This window comes from Vidua chalybeata, chromosome 8, assembly GCF_026979565.1.
Source record: "Vidua chalybeata isolate OUT-0048 chromosome 8, bVidCha1 merged haplotype, whole genome shotgun sequence".
Lineage (NCBI taxonomy): Eukaryota > Metazoa > Chordata > Aves > Passeriformes > Viduidae > Vidua > Vidua chalybeata.
The window spans coordinates 11,636,239-11,655,867 of NC_071537.1; the positions used below are offsets into that span (position 1 = coordinate 11,636,239).

A 19,629-nucleotide genomic window follows, 5' to 3' on the forward strand; every position below is an offset into this window, starting at 1 on the left:
GTCCCTCTGCCTGGCTTCCACACACACCTTTCCTTTCCACTGCAGGCTTTCCATACAAGGAATCTCTCTTTGCAAACAGACCTGGCACGGGCAGAAAGAAATAATCTTTGACACAATTCCTGGGGGTGCTTTGATAATGAAAAAAAGAGTTAAACAGTGGCAATACCTGACTGGCCTTCCTGCTTTCTTTTTTTCATTTTAATTAATTTTTTTTTTTTTTTTTTTTTTTTTTTAGAAATTGTTTGGGAAAAAAAAAACACCAAAAAAAACCCAAAACAATGGTGAAATATCAGTCTTCAGATAAAAGCAATTTTGAAATCTGATGCTTATGTAGCTCTGTAGGCACAGTGGATATTAATAATTCAACAAAATATTATAGTCATTACTATATTTGGCAGTATCACAACAGTGCATTTTAGCAGAATTTCTCTCCAAATCTCATTGCAACAGCCATTAATAAATAAAATGCAATTCAGTGCATTAAATGTGTTGTTTAAAGGCTAAATATTTCATCAGAACTAATTCATTTTAAATAATCAGACTAGGACTCTCCTCCCAGCAGCAGGACAAATCTCAGCTCTGTACACTTTCTACACTTAGAATGAAATTATGTTTCAAAAAGCAAACCACTAATTGAATTCAACTGGAACATCTATGCAGCAGCTCTTAGAGTACAGCCCACTATAGACAGATGGGGTCACATTCAAACAAGCCACAGGTCTCATAACTTTGTTATGCTGTTTTTGCCACCCAAGAAAATTAAGATTGAAAAAATACAGTAGAACTGCTTGCATTTATTGCCCGCCTTGAACAGTGGCCAACATCTGATTCCCTGCGGGAAGGAGAAAAAAAGGCACATTGGTCCAGACCTCAGCTGCCAATAGCTATAGATAACAGGGCTTATCCAGTGCTTCCCACCAGTCTCTCCCCCAGGGCTTTGCACACAAGGTCAGTTGCCTCTCACAGGTGGGAAAACTGAGGCACAGAGGGAAACAACTTGTCAGTGGTTGATGTAAGGCCTAAAGGTTGAGTTCCCACATATTTGTCCATCCTGCAGGAGTGGTACACATGAAAGCTCTAACCCATGGCCCCCTAAGGCACTCATGACTGCCTTTCAGTTGCAACTTTCTGGTGGCAAATGCTACTTTTTTTGTTTTTTTACCCTGTAGTTTTTTCTTGTATCTCAGGAATGAGACCAAGTAATTTAGATCTGAAGTGTAACTCCCTCTCCATTCTCAAACACACCCAACCCACCCAGCCATAAACTGGTGAGTTTCTAAATCAGTTCTAAATCAGGATGAAGAAGGGGTAGTTTGATTTTAATTTCTATCAACTGGTATAATTAACAAAAAACATGTTAAGAAACCCGTATTAAAAATTAAATACATGACAACCAAAACAAAAAAAAACTCAGACAAATAAACAAACAAAAATCATACATGTATTTCAGTTTGAAGTTTTCAGTTTAAAAAGTCTTAAAAAAAAAAAAAAAACAAAAAACAAACAAACAAACAAAAAACCAACAAGCTAACAAACACAAGCAAAAAAACACTCTCTAAACTACCTGTCATTTTGTCATTTTCTGGCCACCTCCAGAACAGTGTGTGAGTATCCATCCTGCTGACTTACAAACTGACGTCAGCAAGGTAATTCCTGTAATTAACACAAAACAACACGACCTTACAAGCAGGCCCTGCATCAGACACCATAATCTTTGTTTTTACCCATGGAGCTCACTGCTCTCCTCCAACAAGAGCACATAAACCTGCAACCTTCTTTTCACAGATTTTATACCAAGAAAACATGGCACAAAAAATCACAGGAGCAGTATCTTCAAGCATGACTTTCTACAGTAAAATAGCAATTTCATAAAGCCAGCATATTCTGTATCTTCTAAACCGTGCTGAGTTTGTTTTCATAGCTACATGATAAATATTTTGGTTTAAACTTTTAAAATAAAAGTATCACCTTTCCATTAAAAAAAATCTTTAAACAATTCCTTAAAATTTAGGGAGATGTGATTTTATTTTGTTGGTTGGTTGTGTTTGTTTGTCTTTTTTAAACCAGAATGCAAGTCCAGGCTTGGTCCAAGTCAAAACCTGGGGAGACTTGTCAGGGTGGTGAGGGGGTCAGGGATTAAACCCAAATTATTTCCCTCCTGCCAACCAGTCCACACACTCTCAAAAACACCAAGGCAAGTCAGTTATTTACAGAGCTCTCTGTACTACATATTCTCGATTCCAGAGAGGTGCCAGATACAATTCACTGCCAGATACAGCTGTGCTACTGAGCAGTGTGACATTGGGAATAGATGGACTTTTGGTCTCGTCCAGTACATCTGATCTTATGATCCTGGGCACATGTCCAAACCCCATTAAAGTCAATAGAAATGCAAAGAATTCACTGGCTTTGAGTCAGACCTTATATGACAGTGGACAAGAACAGCTAGAGATATTTAACCTGTCAAGGAGACGAGTTAATGGGAACTTGTTCTAATAAATACACCACCTCTACTGCTCTGCCTGCTTGTGCTTTAAGTCATTCATCCTCAAGTGCTAAGGAGCCTTAACTCCTGAGCCACAAACCAGATTATTTCTCTCGGCTTTCATCAAGGCCCTGTAAAGCACTTCTGCCCCAGTCAGACAAGCCAGCAGGACCTGAGCTAGAGGGGAACCTAAACCCAGGACCAGTGAAGGACCAGCACAGCAGGGCTAGAGAGGTCACAGCCAACAATGGAATTTGTGAAACTGAATCAGAGCTCAGGCAATAAGCAAAGCAGCAAGAGAACACCCCACAGCACAATCCAGGATGGTCACTACCAAGGCAGCAAAGAAGCCTCATTTTTGTTTGATGTGCTGTTTGGATACTTCTTGGTGGAACTTTGCAAGTGGATCCCTCATCATCACTCTAAGCTACTTCTAAAGGACTGCATTCCTGGATTGCTCAACCCCTCCAAGAGACACCTCTGCTTCACCAGGCAGCTTGATGGCTTCTGACTCTTGGTAATTTATCACTGGGTTAATGCTCTCCTGGTTGCTGTCCATTATGAAACACAGGTAGAAGCACAGCCTTGCAGATGGAAGAGGTTTTCAAGTTCCATCCTGTGCAAGCCTGCCAGCTGCCAGAGAAGAGGAAGGCACGTGGGTCTAATTCTCATCTTACTGACGTTTCATCAGTGTATCAGCATTGACTTTGAAGGTATTACTGTTGCCCTACTCAGCATCACGAAGATGAAAAATACACCCTTGAAATGAAACATGCTGCTCTGACAGGAGCTCCTGCTTCATCAAGCTAAGGTCCTTATCAAGATTTTATTGCAAGAGCAAGGATTTAAACCAAGCACAGCAGTTTTATTAAAGAGAGAGAACAAAAGACAAACCAAAGGGTTCCAGTGACAAGTTACTCCAAGCAGAAGTGAGAGATCCAGAACACCATTTCCAGTCTGGCAGAGATCACTCACAGCACTTGGTCTGCCTGGCCAAGTCTGTGTACTCTATCTACTCAGCCAAAAAAAATTCCTCACAGCAGCTGTTTCTACAGCAAGAACAGAAGAGGCTGGCAACCCTGGCTCATGGCTACAGCATAGCACAACGTTTAAAAGCCTGGTTTGCTATTTTTTTACAAATGGTTCCCTCCCTCCAACTTCCTTTCAGGCAGGTGTTTGTGACCTCTCAAAACATTTACCCCCAGAAGCCGTGAAGATATTTAGCTAAGCAGTGGACTGAGAGCCCACAGCGGCACAAAAGACTTTGAGAGACACTACATGCACTAGGAAGGGATACCTGTCTTCTCCCAGAACAAGCCCAACAGCATTTAGGATACAGTGTAACACTCAGATTTTTATTCTAAATATCCCTAAAGAACAGAGACTTGGCAAGTTCCAGCTTGGCAATTCTCACCCTCAAGTGTCCAAATCACTGGTAGGCAATTAACATTACTGTTTTTATTGCTAAAGCACATGCTAGTGCTCTTGAACATCCAAGTTTCTCATCAATGCAAGAAAGAGAGAAAGATACTTGCCCATAGTAAGGCAATACCTGAGTCTTCCTTCCTTAAGTCACAGACTTAGTCATGTTCCCCACAATAAGATATAATAATTTTCACTGTCCCAAGTTCAGGACAATAGAAAAGAAAATACAAGACAATGGGGGGAAAAAAAAAAGTCACAGGCACAAATTAAAGGAGATACATAAAGACACTTAAAGACCCACACTGGCAAAACTAAGGTTGCACACCAGAATATTCACTTCAGGGTCCTTCCCACACTAGCAGAGATCAAGCTCTACTGAAGCAACATCAGCGTAAAATCACCATAAACCAGAGTGGATTTTAGAACGCTAACATGGGCTGAACAGCACTCCTTGAAAGGCTAATATGCATTCACTGACATCCTTCCTCTCCCTTCAGTTAATGGCAGGACAGACCATTTAGTCAGTGGTCTAAAGCTTTAGCTTGCAAGACAGCAATTTATACACCCTGGCAGGTGAGAATGACCCATTCAGCCTAAAACAGAAGGAGAAAAACCTCCTGACAGCATTTCTCTGCCCAGTTCTTGTCTGAGACAGCTCCAAGTATCATTCAGCCATGGCATGTCTAACCTGAACTGACCATGTCCCAGACTCCTGGGAGTCAGATCATCTGCCTTCAAATAATCACTTTCCTCCCTTCTTCCCCAGCAGGACTTAGGCACAAAGCAGTACATCATCCAAACACTACTTAAGTTCCCAGTGGCTGTGCATGCCTTGCTCAGGGGACTGGTTTTTTTTTTTCCTCTGGTGCTAATTCCATCTCTTAGGTTCATTTTCTGTCCGTACCCTGGGCAGGAGCTGCCATAGCAGAAGGATGCCCAAGGAAAATGCATCAGGACCAGTCAGGCACAAGTGTGCCTCTGGAGGCAGAAAATTTAAATAAAGAATTAACCTGGAAAAGCTACCAGCTTCCTGTAGCCAGCACTGTTAAGAAAAATTCACCACAGGGGACTATCACAAGAGCAAAACACCTTCTGACCCCACATTCAGGAGGGAGAAAGGAAGCACAAAACTGACCAGTGTGCCACCCCAGGGACTGGCAGAGGCTGGTGTCAAAAAGTCTGAAACAACAGAAAAGGCCACATCTGCCCTGTCACAACTGATCATCTATGTTCTGTAGAAACAAGCTGGCAGGGAATGCCCATGCTGCCTTCTCTTCAGGGAATTCAAATTCTATATATGCAGGTAAAAACAAATGGCAAGGTTCTGCCTTCTGTATCATATACATCATCCTTTAAAGATACAAAATTTGTGCAAGGTGCTGTACATACAGCTGGGTGGGAACAAAGCCTCCCCTGTTCCAAATGTTTATCATTAAACACAGTTTTCTACATCTCTTTTAAAACCAAAAAACTCCACAGTCATTAAAAAAAAAAAAGCAACAAAAAAAAAAAAAAAAAAAAAAAAAACCAAAAAAAAAAAAAAAACACTTTAAGCTCATGACAAAAAAAATTGAAAAGACAGACCCCAACTAATTGCCAGCTCTTTTCCACCTTGCTACCATTTCCTCCCATCTCCTGATCAGTGAGATCTGCAGATGAGAGCAGAGCAGAACTGAACCCAGGGAGGACATGTGCTATAGGAGAGCTCCAAATTCAGCACACCAACAACCAAGTTCAGCCTAAGGAACCTCATATGTAACTAAGGGTTGCCAAATCCAGCTGTGGCAGGCATAGAAAAACCTTCACTCTGACTCATACCAAAGCCTGTCCAAGTCACTGCCACTGTGCAAAGGCCACAGCAAAGGAAAAAGGAGGAAGGGACCTGCAGTACCATGTAAGAGCATCAGAGCCCCCAAGTTACAGTGAGGGGTGTAGAGAAGGAACAGAAAAAAAGCAGGAAAACTCAGACTATGGCCCCAAATCATCCCTGGCTACATGGTACTTAGGTTTTCTAATTATATGCTTATATACCTAGTTCTGTAGTTATCAAGTCACATATCCTGACACACATATAAACATAGGCACAGTATCCCCTACATTTCAAAAACAGGGCTTTTTTTTAAACAACACTGTGATTAAAATGAGACTTTAAAAGATGTAAAAAAGCCCAAGAAGATCCACTCTGTCCCCTCCCATTCTATTTTGAGGTGTTCCCACATAGCTGATTTTGACAAACACAGGTAATAGCAGGCATTGTTTTGCTAAACCCGTTAGGTACCAAGGGCAAAAAATGTTACAGCCAACTCACTTAGGTAAGAATGTGCAGCATTAGAATATATGTGTCCCCATGAGGTGTGGAACAGAGCACTCACACATATATTGACTCATTCCTGTGTCCTGACACGGATCAGCTCTGGCCTCTCACCCCTGTCTCCTCCAGGATGAGAACATGAGGAAAACTCTGGCTCTTCCAGCCTTTCTGAGAACAGCATCCACTAGTCAGTGACTTTCATGACTGTTAAACTTTGTCTTTGGGAAAGAAAATGAGAATCTTCTCTTCTACAGAAGACATATCATTCTCAAATGATTCAATATTTTATCGTCTAACATTTGATCTCATTCTGCAGAGTTAGACCTGCCTATTTCCCCTTTCTGTGAGTCATTTTTCCATCTCCCCAAACCAGTTTATTGCCCGTTTCCAGGAGCACTACAGGAAGCATAAATAAATTTTTTTTTAAAGCCACAGAAAGCTGAGACGCATAAGAACAAAACCTTAGTGCAACTCAGAAAGGCAGGCTTTGTTACTTGCAGTATGTGAAGTGGAACAAGTAATGCGGATAATCTGAAATTAATTAAAGGGAAAGGCGGGTACATTGAACCTGCCACAAAGAGGTGCTGTAAAAGCAAACTGAAAATGCTACACTACCAGCAGTGGTGCCTTCTGATTAAAGGAACAGAGTTTCCAGGCAGGTTAGCAAAAACCAACATGAACACTTAATTAAGAAAATTAAGGACTCATCAGTGCTGATGCTGTAGCTGTGGTTTAGGTGCCTTGAAAAAGAAGCCGTTTCTGCTTTGGATCAACAGACCATGCTATGTGTGAGTTAGCACTAGAGGGACAACTTTGGAATCTTTGGACCAATTTGAACTGAACTCAACAGGGGATAAAAGGTCACAGAGGTGCAGAATTCCTCTAAGTTGAGCTGAGTGAAGAAGCAGGCCCCAAAATAATATCTGGCCTGAACCATAAGGCACCCAGTGTCCCCTTTCAGAGCTGGCAGGGCTCCAGCTGATTGATGCATCATTCACAGTGAGCTCTCCAGCACATCTGTAATGCTCAGCCAAGTACACCTTGTGCCACTTTTCACCCCTCCAAACAGGCAGCAGAATGAGGGATCATTACAGAGATGATAGCAAACACAGAGAGAAGAGAGTCCTGGGAGGGCACACAGTTAAGTGATTGCAAACTCCTGTTGCTTAACAAAATGACCAGGCATTTTGCTCATTTCCTGGTCCTTCAGAGAGCACACAGCTCTCACAGACCAGATAAAGTATTCAGCATGGCTACTGGGGCAGGGCCTCAAAGACACTCAGCAGAAATCATAATCTGGTGGGCTGTCCTGGCCAGATCTTGTTCTGCTGTATTCCATATCCCACACTTTTCTGAAAGCCCTTCAGTTAAAGGCTCAGCTACCCATAAAGTCTGACCACAGACAGCTGAACAATCTCTATTATACCTCAGTGACACCTGATATGGACACCGTGACTGGATGGGGCTTTATCCTGGTGTTGCTCCAATAGTTGCCAAAGTACACCTGAACAAAGAGTCTTTCTTCTGAAATACCAGTTGTGCCAAGTAGCATGGCTATCACACAGGTTTGCAATCTCACTGTCTCACAGACAAACCTCTTTTCAGGCCAGGTACAAATGTGTTTTTCAGAGCCCAGGAGGCAGGCGTGCATGTCTGCCTCTCCCACCACACACTGTGAGCACGAGCTGTCAGTGCTTCTTCACATGCAGGCTCACCAGTCTTGTGTCTTGCACTGGGGCTTTTGGCCAGACAGAAGCAAAAACCTGCCCCACTGCAAACACAAGATATACCAGCAGTGCTCATGTTACAGGCTGATGCAGTTTATGCAAGTTCAGAGAGCCAGTGTGTCTGTCCACAAGTGCCAGGCCCCATCCCCAGACACCCAGCTGCACTCCCATCCATGCTCCCACTGTAGAGTCAAGAACAACAACATTTTGCTGGTTGGGAATAAAACTAGAAAGACACTGTGGGTGACAGAACAACCACTCTCATACTGGTTCAATCCTCCACCTGGCAGAAGACTGCCAGGAGGAAACCCAACCAGGCCCCACCAAGGGGGGCAGAAGGAAAATTCATTTGCCCTCTCTCAGGAGTATTTCACCTGCACCTGGTGTTGGGCAAAGACTTTCCCCTTTGGCTGTAAAGTGGAACATAAAGGGGAAGGCCACTGTAATGACCAAAGAAGCCTACAAGTCCCTTGAACTTTGCATCCTTCTACATTATCCCATGCAAGATTGCACAAACAGGCATACAAACCTACATGTGCTTTCATCCTAGAGTATTCCAAACAATCCACGTACCTCAGAGTCAACTCCCACTCCCCTGATCAGACAGATGTGATTCCTTTCCTGTCTGCATTTCCAGTGAAAGCTCAAATTCATGGCTCCCATAATGCTGATTCTCATCCAGCTCAAAAGAAGCTGCAATTTGAAATGGCTTGATCTGTCAAGCCAAGCAGGTAAAGGGATTGGAACAGCAGACAATGATCTTAAAACCCTTTGAGACAGAACTTTGCAATGCTTTAACTTGATCAATTTGTTAATGATTTTAGCTGACCATGTTCTACTTTTCTACTATTGAGAGCCATGTTCTTTCCCCTCTTAACTCCTCGCCTATTTTTCCTTTTATGAAATCTCTTATTAAAAAAATATACAGCATCTAAGTTGTAGCAATGAAGTAAAGTAAGTCCTTTGTTATTTAGTAGCCCATCAATACTGGTCATAGCCCAGAGTATATCCCTCCTCTCTTGCATGCCTCAGTTTTTTTCAAAAAAAGTGGGAAAAAAAGGTTATACTACTGACCTTCCTTTTAATGACCTTTGGAATACACAGCTGAAGGAGGCAGCAAAGACATTTTTATGTACAGTCATGCCTGCCATTCTGCAAACACAAAATTGGTAGGATTTGGTAGTAAAGGACAGGAAGACTGGAACAGAGAAATGTCTCCATATACACAGCCATCCACCCCACTGCCTTGTGCAGAAAGAATTCACCTCCCAGTTCTCTAACAGAGGCAAATAAGGCCACAGACCAGCCAAATCTACCTGCACGTCATGGTATTGATCACGCCTGAGAGGGATTTTTCAAACAGGCACCAACTGCAGGGAAAGGCTAACAACCAATTAAAGCTTCGACTCCATCCCCCCTTCACCCACGAGATCCTAAAGTATTTTGGCAAGAGCAAGATAATAATGTTTTACACATTCTCTTCCACACAACAGCTTTTGCAAATGTCCATCCAGTGAGAGCCTTTCATGTGAGTTAACTCCTGCTTGTGGATAGGGAATCCAAGACATTTTAGGCACAATGGCAAGACCACAAATCACAAAGCCTGCATGCACAGCCTGCTCTCCTCCCGTGCCCAAGGATGCACATCTGAACTCAACCCATACATTTCTCTCTGCCCTGAAAGTCAGCAGGAGCTCTGTGCTGAGTTTTCTGCTCCATTAACCCCTCACTGGGGTCCTCCACCAAATCCCCAGGAGATGCTCAACCCATTTCAGGAGCCTACCAGCAACACCACTGAAGATATACCAGCAGTACCCATGTTACAGACTGATGCAGTGTCAAAGCAGTTGCTTCTGGCATCCCAGTTCTTCAGCCCATCACTGACCCAAGTGATTTGCAGCTGCTCAGTCCTAGTTTTTTTTTTAAATCCCAAACCTACATTTTAGTCCCAAAGTGATCAGCTAGTGCAACTATGTTTCCCAGGAAATGTTTCTTTGTCCCACAATGCAGTGGCTGGCAAAAATTCCAATTCTTCCTATTCTTCCACATCCACAAGAAAAGAAAGGAGGAACACAAACCCTGAGATTTGTGCAATACCTTCAGCTCGGTCAAAAAGTTAGAGTGCCAAGTGGCAGGGACCTGTCAGGGCAAGTGCGTCCCCTGCGGATCAGGCACAGGGAGAGAAGTGAAGGAGCCCAACTCCCCTGCCCTCCCCTGCCGCTGTCGATGGCGCAGGAGAGGGAGCAGATGGGCAGCGAGGTGGCTGTGTCAGCAGTCCCCCGGGAGCGACAACAACGGGGCAGGGTAGCGGACGAGAAGGAGGGAGCGGGCAGGAGCGGCTCCGCTGCTCCCCGCGCCGCAGCGGCCAAACAGCCTCGCCCAGAGCAGCGGCGGCGCCGGCAGCTGCAGGGCCATGCCAGAGCTTGTACAGGCACGGCTCGGGCTGCAGGGGACGGAGCAGATGAGAGACCCCGGCACAGGGAGAACTATCTTCAGGAAAAAGACTGGCAGCGATTAGAGACGGCACAAAAGGAGACCGCATCAGCTGCACGGGATGGCGAAACGCTTTACCGCGGCCGAGTGTCTGCTAGGACTCTTCTGGTCTCTCGCAGAGGGAACCCCAGACCGCGGGAGTTTCCCAGAGCCTGTGACTCCGAGCGGGTTTCCATATCAATATTTCAGCAGCCTCTGCCTTCCCAGCACGCAGTCCCGGCTCCAGCAGCATTCCCTCCCTTTCTCAGATGCCCACGCTCCCTCTAGCGCCCGGCTCCGCTTCCCTCGCCCCGCAACCCGCACCCTTCCCTCGGCCCGGCCCCGGGGATCCCGGCTGATTGAACTGTAGTGCTCTGCAGAGCTGCCTGCCTGGCATTGCGGCGCATGCTGGAATACGAAGGGGAAAAAACACCGTGACAGCCTCTGTGTCAGGGCTGTGGCGCTCGTTTCAGTGGGAGAGCAATCAGGTCTCCTTCAGCTCTGAGAGGGAGGAACAAAAGTGAGATTTGATCACTCAGCATCCATCTTTTTTTACTTTTATTGCATGCTGCGACTCCACTGGTTATGAAGGCTGGAAATTGACCCTAAAGTTTCCATGGCAGATTATTTATCAAATATGTTTACACCCACACAGACACGTTCTACAAACATGCAGCAAATTTTCTTCAGTTCCCTCCGTCTCATAATACCCCATAAAGACAGGAAAGGAAATATTTCCATGCTCTCCTTTTTGCATGGAGGAAATATTAACAACAATGATGCAGTTCTCTCTGAACATTAGGAGAAGTTAGGATTTGGGAAATTGTTTACTTTGTATTCCTACATGGAGTTTAAGCAAGCCAGGAAGCTTGTATGCAAAGGTGTGACTGCAACAAAGTATATTCCATCGAAGGGATATTTCAGCTTAAAATTCCTATTGGGCTCCACCAATTATGTCACCAGAGCAGTCTCCAACATGGCTGACAGTGTGGGTCAAACTCCCAGAGAGTAACAAACTCTCAGAGCCAAACAAGAGACAGTGAAAGGCTGTGCACAAGAGAGGAAAAAACTCATCTGCCCACAGTCCTGTGGCTGTAATTCAGAAAACGTGAAGGGCCCACAGGTCTCCTTGCTGCACTGCTCCATGTTTCCTCACCTCTTATTCATTTCTCAATCTTACTTTCCACTGCTTTAGGATCCTCCAGGATGAATTCTCCACTAGAGTAAAATAGCCTAGATTAAGCCTACATCAATTTAAACTGAGGATCCAAACAAATACTTCGCTGCTTTGGGGAATTTCTGCAATTATAAGATTCAATGCTTCACAAGAAACATGTCATTTAATTTACTGTCTTGACTGAGGCAGGTTGGATTCAACACCTTCAAACACAGATTCTCAATGGAAGAAAAACTTGACCAGAGCCCAGCCAAACCCAAGCATTAACTCCATAACTGACAGGTCCCCTGTCCTCAAAGCAGCCCCAACCATGAGGCCTGGCCCTCAGTTCTGGTATGAATTTGGAATTGTGTGTGAGTGCTGATTGACATAAGCATGTACTGCTCTCTGTTCTACCCACAGACATCCAGGGTGCTCAAGGAGCATGATACTCCAGTATGACTTGAGTCAACTCTTGACTGTTTGCAAGACTGGTTTCCAGTATTCTTCAGTGCAAGTAACACTAAAGATCTTTGCCCTTAACCTGTGCTTTTCCCATTAGACAACACTTGTCTCCTATGTTTTCTAAAATCTCTACTACAAACACAGCTGTAAATTCGGAAACTCTCAGAAAGTTTCATCTTCCTACAGCCGTGCCTTCAAGAAAATATTTGTTTCATCTCACCTCCCTTTTGAGAAAAATCTCTCCTGCCTAACATAAATTATCTGCTCAACTCCCTTTTCAAAAGACTTCATCATCTAATTGGATAAATGTTTTCCATTATGGAAAAAAAATAATTAAAGAATCACATAGCTGTTTCTATTTGCATTTAATCCACTTTGAAAGCTTAGCCACAAGTCCCAGGGCATCATCCCTGATCATGGCAAAGTATGAGTACTGAGGTCTGAAGAGAAACTGCTGATAGGCACCTCAGATAGGAGCAGATCTGTTACTGAGCTTGGAACTACAAGAACATCCACAGTTTGCTGTGCCAGGCAGGGAAACGGCCCAGGGAACCTGCCAGTTTCCTGGGATCCACTTACAGTACCCAGGTCCAAACATCAAACTGACTTTGCAATGAAACCAGTCTGGAGAGAAATAGCACAAAAACTATTTTCCAGATGCCTTCTCCCTGGTCTACTAACTCAACACAACCACAACAGTAGCTGCCATGTTGGTTTCATTTTTCTTTCCAATCTTCCATTTAAACATTAATTAAAAATGGATTGACAAAGTCCTGGAGAAGGACTTTAATAACAAGCTACATTAATAAAGGTAGAGGAAAAGTAGAAATGCATAAAGACATTTTGCCAGAGTTGGCCTACCTTCAATGGCAACAAGACCATAGCATACTCAAAAGCTATTTGAGAACAAAGCAGTCCAGAATAGAAATTAAAATATCTGCCAAAGGCAGTGCAATTAATGTGGTTGTTCTCTCACCATTTTTGCATTCTAGGAGTAAACATTTTAGACTGAAATCCAGCTGGACTTTTGGAGCAGTTACCCGCGGCTGACAACTAAATTCAGCCTGCCTAAACATTTCCCTTCCTCCTTTCCAAGCATAGCAGTCTATTTGGAATTGCAAATATTGCCCATCGCACACCGCATTGCAAGGCAGCTTAATGAAAAACTACCTGGCACAGAGTGATCCCATTGGCCTCCCCAGATTGTAATGCTCCATGGGAGTGAGTAATGTCTCAGCATCCAACCACCAGTACATTAGCAGATCACACCAGAACTCTGCCAAAAGCATTCAGAGGAATCATTCCCGGAAGAGACAGGCTTCACTGGAAGAACTTGCACAACCTGCTTGTCACTGCCAGCCTCCAAAGCTTGCACAGGGCAAAGAAACAGGATCAGTGGTAGTAGGAGGTAAAGAAAACCCATTCAGAGCAGAGTGGTTCCCATCAGATTATCATCTTTACATGAGTCTTGAAAACCCCTTCTGGTACCTTGCTGCAGCACTTCCTTTGAGAAGAAACTTTTCCTAACGTCCAGTATGACATACATTGGGGCTGTTAACACATGTTAATCCCTTTTCAACCAAAAAGATATGCTGCATCTTCTAACTCTACTTCCAATGTCTGTAAGCTACTGCAGCATTATTAGCCTCCTCTTTATTATCTTGTCCCAAAGGCATCTCATATCCCAAGTCTTGGAGTTAATCTTGAAACCACATTAACTCTAGAAATAACAGTCACAGGCTGACTGGACAAAACAGTGCAGCATGGCTGCCAAGACAAACCAAGCCCCAGTCCAGTGTCTCACCAGCTCTCATCCTGCCTTCCCCAGTTTTCAGGGCCTGGATCATGCTGTAAGCATCAGTGCAATTGCATGGTTTGCATAAGCAGCAGCTGCATCATTGAAGCACACCAGACTTCCACTGGTTTATTTTCTGCACTGTTCTACTACAATGAGATGAAAAAAATTGCCCTGCTGACATTTTTCATATAGTATGAAAAATCCAACCCCTAGTATCATAGAGGAACTAGGCCTGGCTGCAGCAACCTGCAAGATACACATGCCTTAGCCCTCTTCTGCTCTTACTGAGGCATTATAGTGCATTTCTCATCTTTATTCCAGAAGTTTGGGAGAATTTATGCCAGAATTTGGGAGATGTCCCTGCCCGTGACAGTGGGGATTGGGACTAGATCATATTTAAGATTCTTTCCAACCATTAATATTCAATGATTCGGTGGAGTTTGCCCCTGGTTACTAAAAAAAGCAAAGACATATATACATGGGATAGCTAAAGCATGCAGTGATCATAGCCACAGCTTCTCCATAGATAGTTGATTAAAAATGTCTTCCAGAGAAAGCTAGAAATGTGCATCTTTTCTTCTGATATTAAAAAAAAAAAAAAAAAAACAATGCCAGCCACAATGCCACAGAATTCGTGGTAATTCCACTGTGGAAAAGGCATGGGCAAAATTAAGTACTTCCTATAAACAGCTACTTTCATCAGAGGGACAACTCTCTAACCTAAGAAAAACAGTTCCCATTTCCCATTCCACCAGTGACCATACTAGGAGAGCAATCCTAGTAAGTGTATTTTATTCACTGTAGCTTCTTGGAATCTCTTGGGAAACCTACTATCAAGAAACGAGATAGTGAGGTTTAAAACTGTAAGAGCACTAAAGGTGCTGCTACCTTTTTTTCAGGTCCTTATCCTATAAATCAGGAAGAGAGGAAGGAGGAGAAGATCATATGAGGAATCAAATCATCTTCACAAGAAGGTTGGAGAGAGCATCTGATGAGCAGAACAAGGAAAAATTTCATGCACTAACATAAACATCTAGAGAGAGAAAACAATTCTGAAGGGTACAACTGCTCACTGAATGACACATTTGTACACAGCATGTGTGTTCAGAGAGAAATTGTTTTGGAAAAAGAATGGCTTGCATATCTTTTGGAAATAATAGTATTTTTCACTAAGAATCCTCCTTTCTTTAGAAAAGCTTTGGCAAGAAAACATTTTATCTGATCTTTCCAAGGTCCCTCAAGAGCTTCATGACCTTGCTCAACAAATGCTTCTATTAGGGCAGACTGGTATTTGAAGCCCAAATAGAAGTCTGCATTTTCCAATATCAGACCCACTGAATTAAGCCAAGTGCCCTCCATAAGAACATAGAGAACACAAACCTCATTTCTACACAGACTAGCAGTTTTGTATTTACCTAACGATTTTCACTTCAAGATCCTCAGGTATTGTACAAAGCAGAAACGAATTCTGCTCCACACCACCACTTTGTGGTAGCTAAGTAGTACTATTCTTGTTTAACATGGAAGAGGAGATCCAGAGAGGTTAATTGTCTTCCCTAAGGTCACAGAAAAAGCCTCTGGGCAGGACAAAGCAGAGAACCCAAATTCCCTGATGTCACCAGCTTTTTGCCTCTATCATAATCCTGACCTCACTATCTGAAAATACAGAAAACAAAAGTTTTTTGCCTGGAAGGGATTATGTTTTAGTAAGTTAAATTGTGATTTCAGGGATGTGTGAGAAAAGGGGGATAGGAGATTCACAGACACTTGCTTTTAAAATAACAATAATTTAAAAAGCAGAGGGTTTAAACATTCTAGGTAACAAGACGTCCAGCAGCTGCAAAGGCCTCCCTTTTGTGGAATGTCTGCAGATCTTCTTTGCAAATGCATCCAGTTTTAGGAATACCCCACTACTAATGCACAAAACTTGATTGATCATGTTTTTAATAACACATAAGTGACAAAAACTGAGGTTTTGAAGCATGTTCAAGTAACAGAATTGGTAAAAGAAAGCTGTTTGCCTCTTTACTGCTTTGGGAGCCTGAATACAAGATAACATACAGACGCATCCTACCTACTCTACTAGGTCAACTGGCATAATCATGACACGAGTTAATACCTATTGTCCATTTCCAACACACCATCCTGCTGCTTTACATCTCCCGTGACCTAAGAAAATGTATGCTTTGTGATGTGGGGCTGGGGACCAATGTGACTGGCAAAAGAAGCCACACTGTTTGCCCAAGTGACCTTGGGCAAATTGCTTCATGTTCCTGTGACATGGGCACACCAACAGTAGAATTAGGTAAAACCTGAGCTGCAGCAGAAAAATAGGCATTGGATTCAGCCTTATCTGTTAATTAATGAAAGAACCCAGGTTCAAGCATATAACTTTCCCTCTACACAGTTAAAAAAAATCCAATTAATTACTAAATGCATTATGTTTTCTCCAAAAGACAAGAGAGAAAAATTCTCAGAATGCTAGACTTCATGTTAGGAAAATCACAAAAAGATAACATATTAATTTATTATCATGCTTGCTTCTCCTTTCTACAAACACCACACTGGCAATAAACACCAGTCTTTTGCTTTAGTTTGTGCTTTTGAGTTGGAAGCTTTCAATGCATGATATCCTGAGGTGCAAAATCCTAATGGCATGCCATGGACAATCAAGATATTTTCTTTCATTACCCTTCTCAGTCACTTAAAGAATAAAGAATCTAGTTATTTAAATAGCATGTTTCTGTAAAAGAAACCAAGGAGAGAGAATTTTGTGAAAATCACTTTCTGAGCTCTGCTTTAGAAAAAAATAACCTTTCTTTCCCCTGCAAATGCCTACAGAATGAGTTTTCACTGCTACTTTAAGCAGAAATACTCAAAATTATTGGAAATCCATGCTGGGAAGGCATGGGGGAGGCATTTAAGCTTCTTTTACTCAACACCCCTTGATTCAGCATCAAAATGAAACAAAAGAGAGGGTATACGGGTTGTTTTCTTCATTACATGGCATGTTATGTTAGAAATAAGTAGTCCTAGAGACAAGTGTAGTGCTGAAATATATCATACAGCTGTGTTCTCTTCAATGTTTGCTTTCATCTTTAATGAGAGTGAAATTCATGTCTGGCAAACACAACTGCCTTTAAAAATTGGTTAAATCAAAGTAACATCTACATTGCTGTCAGAATTATTACCTAAGTAGCAATAAATAGACAAGAAAAAATCGAGTCCAAAAGAAAAAGTTGAATTGCACATTACAACCCATAGCTGATGCACAGAGACACATATAGATAAGTAGGCAGACAATTTGCTTTTTCATGGCTAGTAAGTTCCATGAAGAATGTATCTGAAAATGCAGCCAATCTGTTTTATGCTGTTAATTGCTTTATATTAATCTCCAATAGTGGCAAGTGGAAAAACAATAAAAGAGGCATTTTCAAGGCAGTGACAAGCTATAATAATCAGAATAATGGGAATATTGTCATCAGACATAAAGGTTTTCCGGAGTCCTTTAGATTACATCTGTTCCCAGACTACATGAGAGTAGAAATGGCATTTCTGATGCAAAGTCAAAAGAAACTTCAAGTTTTGTCCACAGCCACCTGCCGGGAGTTGCAGAGCGGGTGTGAGGGAGGGTCCTGCTCTCTCACGGCACAACGTGTGGGCTTTTGGGACGTGCCCTCTACACACGCACACACACAGTCCCACAGGCTTTCAGGGACACCTCAGTGACTAGTTATTATTGACTTCGGGAAAACGCGTGAGATGCCATGGATTTTTTTACAAACTTTCCACTCTGCTTGCACTACGTGCCTCTCCTCAAAGCTCCTTGACGTGCTGTGGGGCTTTCCACCCCTTAAGGAATTAATGGGATCTCTCTTGTTTCCAGCACTCACAGCGGGGCACTGGAGGGCTTTTCCACCAGCCCTGCGCATCATACATCCCAGGCAGGGAGGCAGCGAAGCGTGCCACGGTGTTTATTACATACGGAGAGACTGAGAGAGGGGGTCCCCAGGGGAGCAGCACACGGGACACGCTGGAGCGCAGAGAGCGCTGGGGCCAGCCCGGCCCTCTGGGGCGCTGCCGCCGCGCTGCCCGGGGATCGCGGCTCTGCCTTCGGGCACGGGGGCAGAACCGTGTTCCCACTCGCCTTCACCTTTCCCCAGGAAAACTTTTCTCCTGCGGCCATCGCTCCGTCTCCCACTCCCGCTGGCGACAAGGGCACGGTGCCCGCCCAGCGCCCCTCTCCTCCCCGCACCCCCGGCCGCAGCGGCAGGCTCAGCCCCGTCCCGCCGCTGTCCCGGCTCCGTCCCCGCCAAGCGCCGCCGGACCGGCTCGGCTCGGCTCGGGTCTGCGGGGCGGTACTCACGCTGCTGTTGTGCCCGGACCAGTGCACCATGGCTTGGTTGTGCGCCGCATCCCCGGTGAGCGCGAAGGTGGTGCTGCTCAGCCTCGGCTCCTCGGCCCCTCGCGGCCGCGCCGCTCTCCCATCCTCCGGGGGCCCGCGGGGCTGAGCGCGGCCGCCGCGCTGCCCCTCGGCCGCGGGCACCCCCCGGACGGCGCCGGCCGGCGGCGTCCGGCGCCCCTCGGTGCTCCGGCGGGTCCGCGGCGCCGCCGGGCCCCGGCTCCCGGGCGCGCCGCCTCCCGCCCCCGCCGCGCGGAGCGCCGCTCCCCGCGGCCCCGCTTGGCCCCCCGGCTCCGCGCCCGGCACCGGCTCCGCGGCGGCCGCCGCCCCGACCGAGCCCCGCGCTCGGCCGCCCGGCCAGCTCCGTAATCCTCGCGGCGGCGGCGGCGGCGGCGGTTGTCGCTGCTCCTGCCTAAGGCGAGACGAGGAGGACGGCCAGGAGGGCGATGGAGATGAGCAGGATCTGCAAGTTATTTCGGCGCCGGTGCAACACCAAGAGAGAAGTAAGAACCATGTCCAGGCGAGAAAAATGGTGTGGCAGGTCGGAAAGCAGTTGGTCCCCTTCTCCATGCCTTTGCGGAGCGAGTCGGGGGGCTTGCAGAGGGAGGGGGGATGAGGCGCTGCGTTTAGGGCTTTTTTTTTTTTTTTTTTTTTAGGAAGAAAGGGGCCGGATTCTAATTATAATATTTATTATTTGCAAAAGGCGCCTCTTTCTCTCGCTCTTCTTCTTTCTCTTCTTCGGTTTTCTCTTGACTCTTTCTCAGCCTCTGAGACGATGACCAGGAAAAAAAAAAAAAAAAAAAAAAAAGGAAAGAAGGGGGGGGGAAAGGGAAAAAAAAACTCTCCCCGGTAGTTGGATTCTGTTCCTTACTGTTGCTGGATTTTTTTTTTTTTTCCCAAAAGTGCTTTTCAGTGAAACTGTTCACGTTCAAGGATTTGATCAAGTGAGAGGGTACCACCACACGGGGGGAGGAGCCCCGAGCCTTGCCAAGCCGCCGCCGCCGCTGAAATACACCGCCGAGTCACCCGCCGCGCCGCGCCGCGCCGCCGGGGGCCGGGAGCGGGACCGGGGGCGGGAGCGGGACACCGCGCTGCACCGAATCAGCTGGAGCATCACCCAGCCTTTTCTCCTGATTTGGTATGTGCGCTCCTGGCCGAGAGAAAGCAGCCGTCATTCCCTGCTTCTCCTGATGTATATGTACACAGATTCGTGTTTACGGCGGTGTGGGTGCTCCTCGCCCTGTGTGTGTGCGTGTACATGTACGCACAAAGGCTGGATGTCAGCCACGGGTACGGGGGCACGAGGGAACGCAGCTGGGATGAGCGGCTCTTGGGTGCCTCCCGTGTGTAAGAGCGTACCCACGGACCCGGCCATCCAGCAGCATCCC

At 45.1% G+C, this 19,629-nt stretch overlaps 1 protein-coding gene across 1 annotated transcript in view; it reads right to left on the reverse strand.

Moving 5' to 3' along the window:
• The window catches only part of SORCS3 (sortilin related VPS10 domain containing receptor 3), a 264,974-nt gene extending 246,163 nt beyond the window's left edge, over positions 1-18,811 (reverse strand). Inside the window, exon 1 of the mRNA XM_053949043.1 lies at positions 18,206-18,811. Coding sequence (XP_053805018.1) covers positions 18,206-18,811 — 606 coding nt within the window. The remainder of the gene's footprint in view (positions 1-18,205) is intronic.
• Between the last annotated feature and the right edge of the window lie 818 nt (positions 18,812-19,629).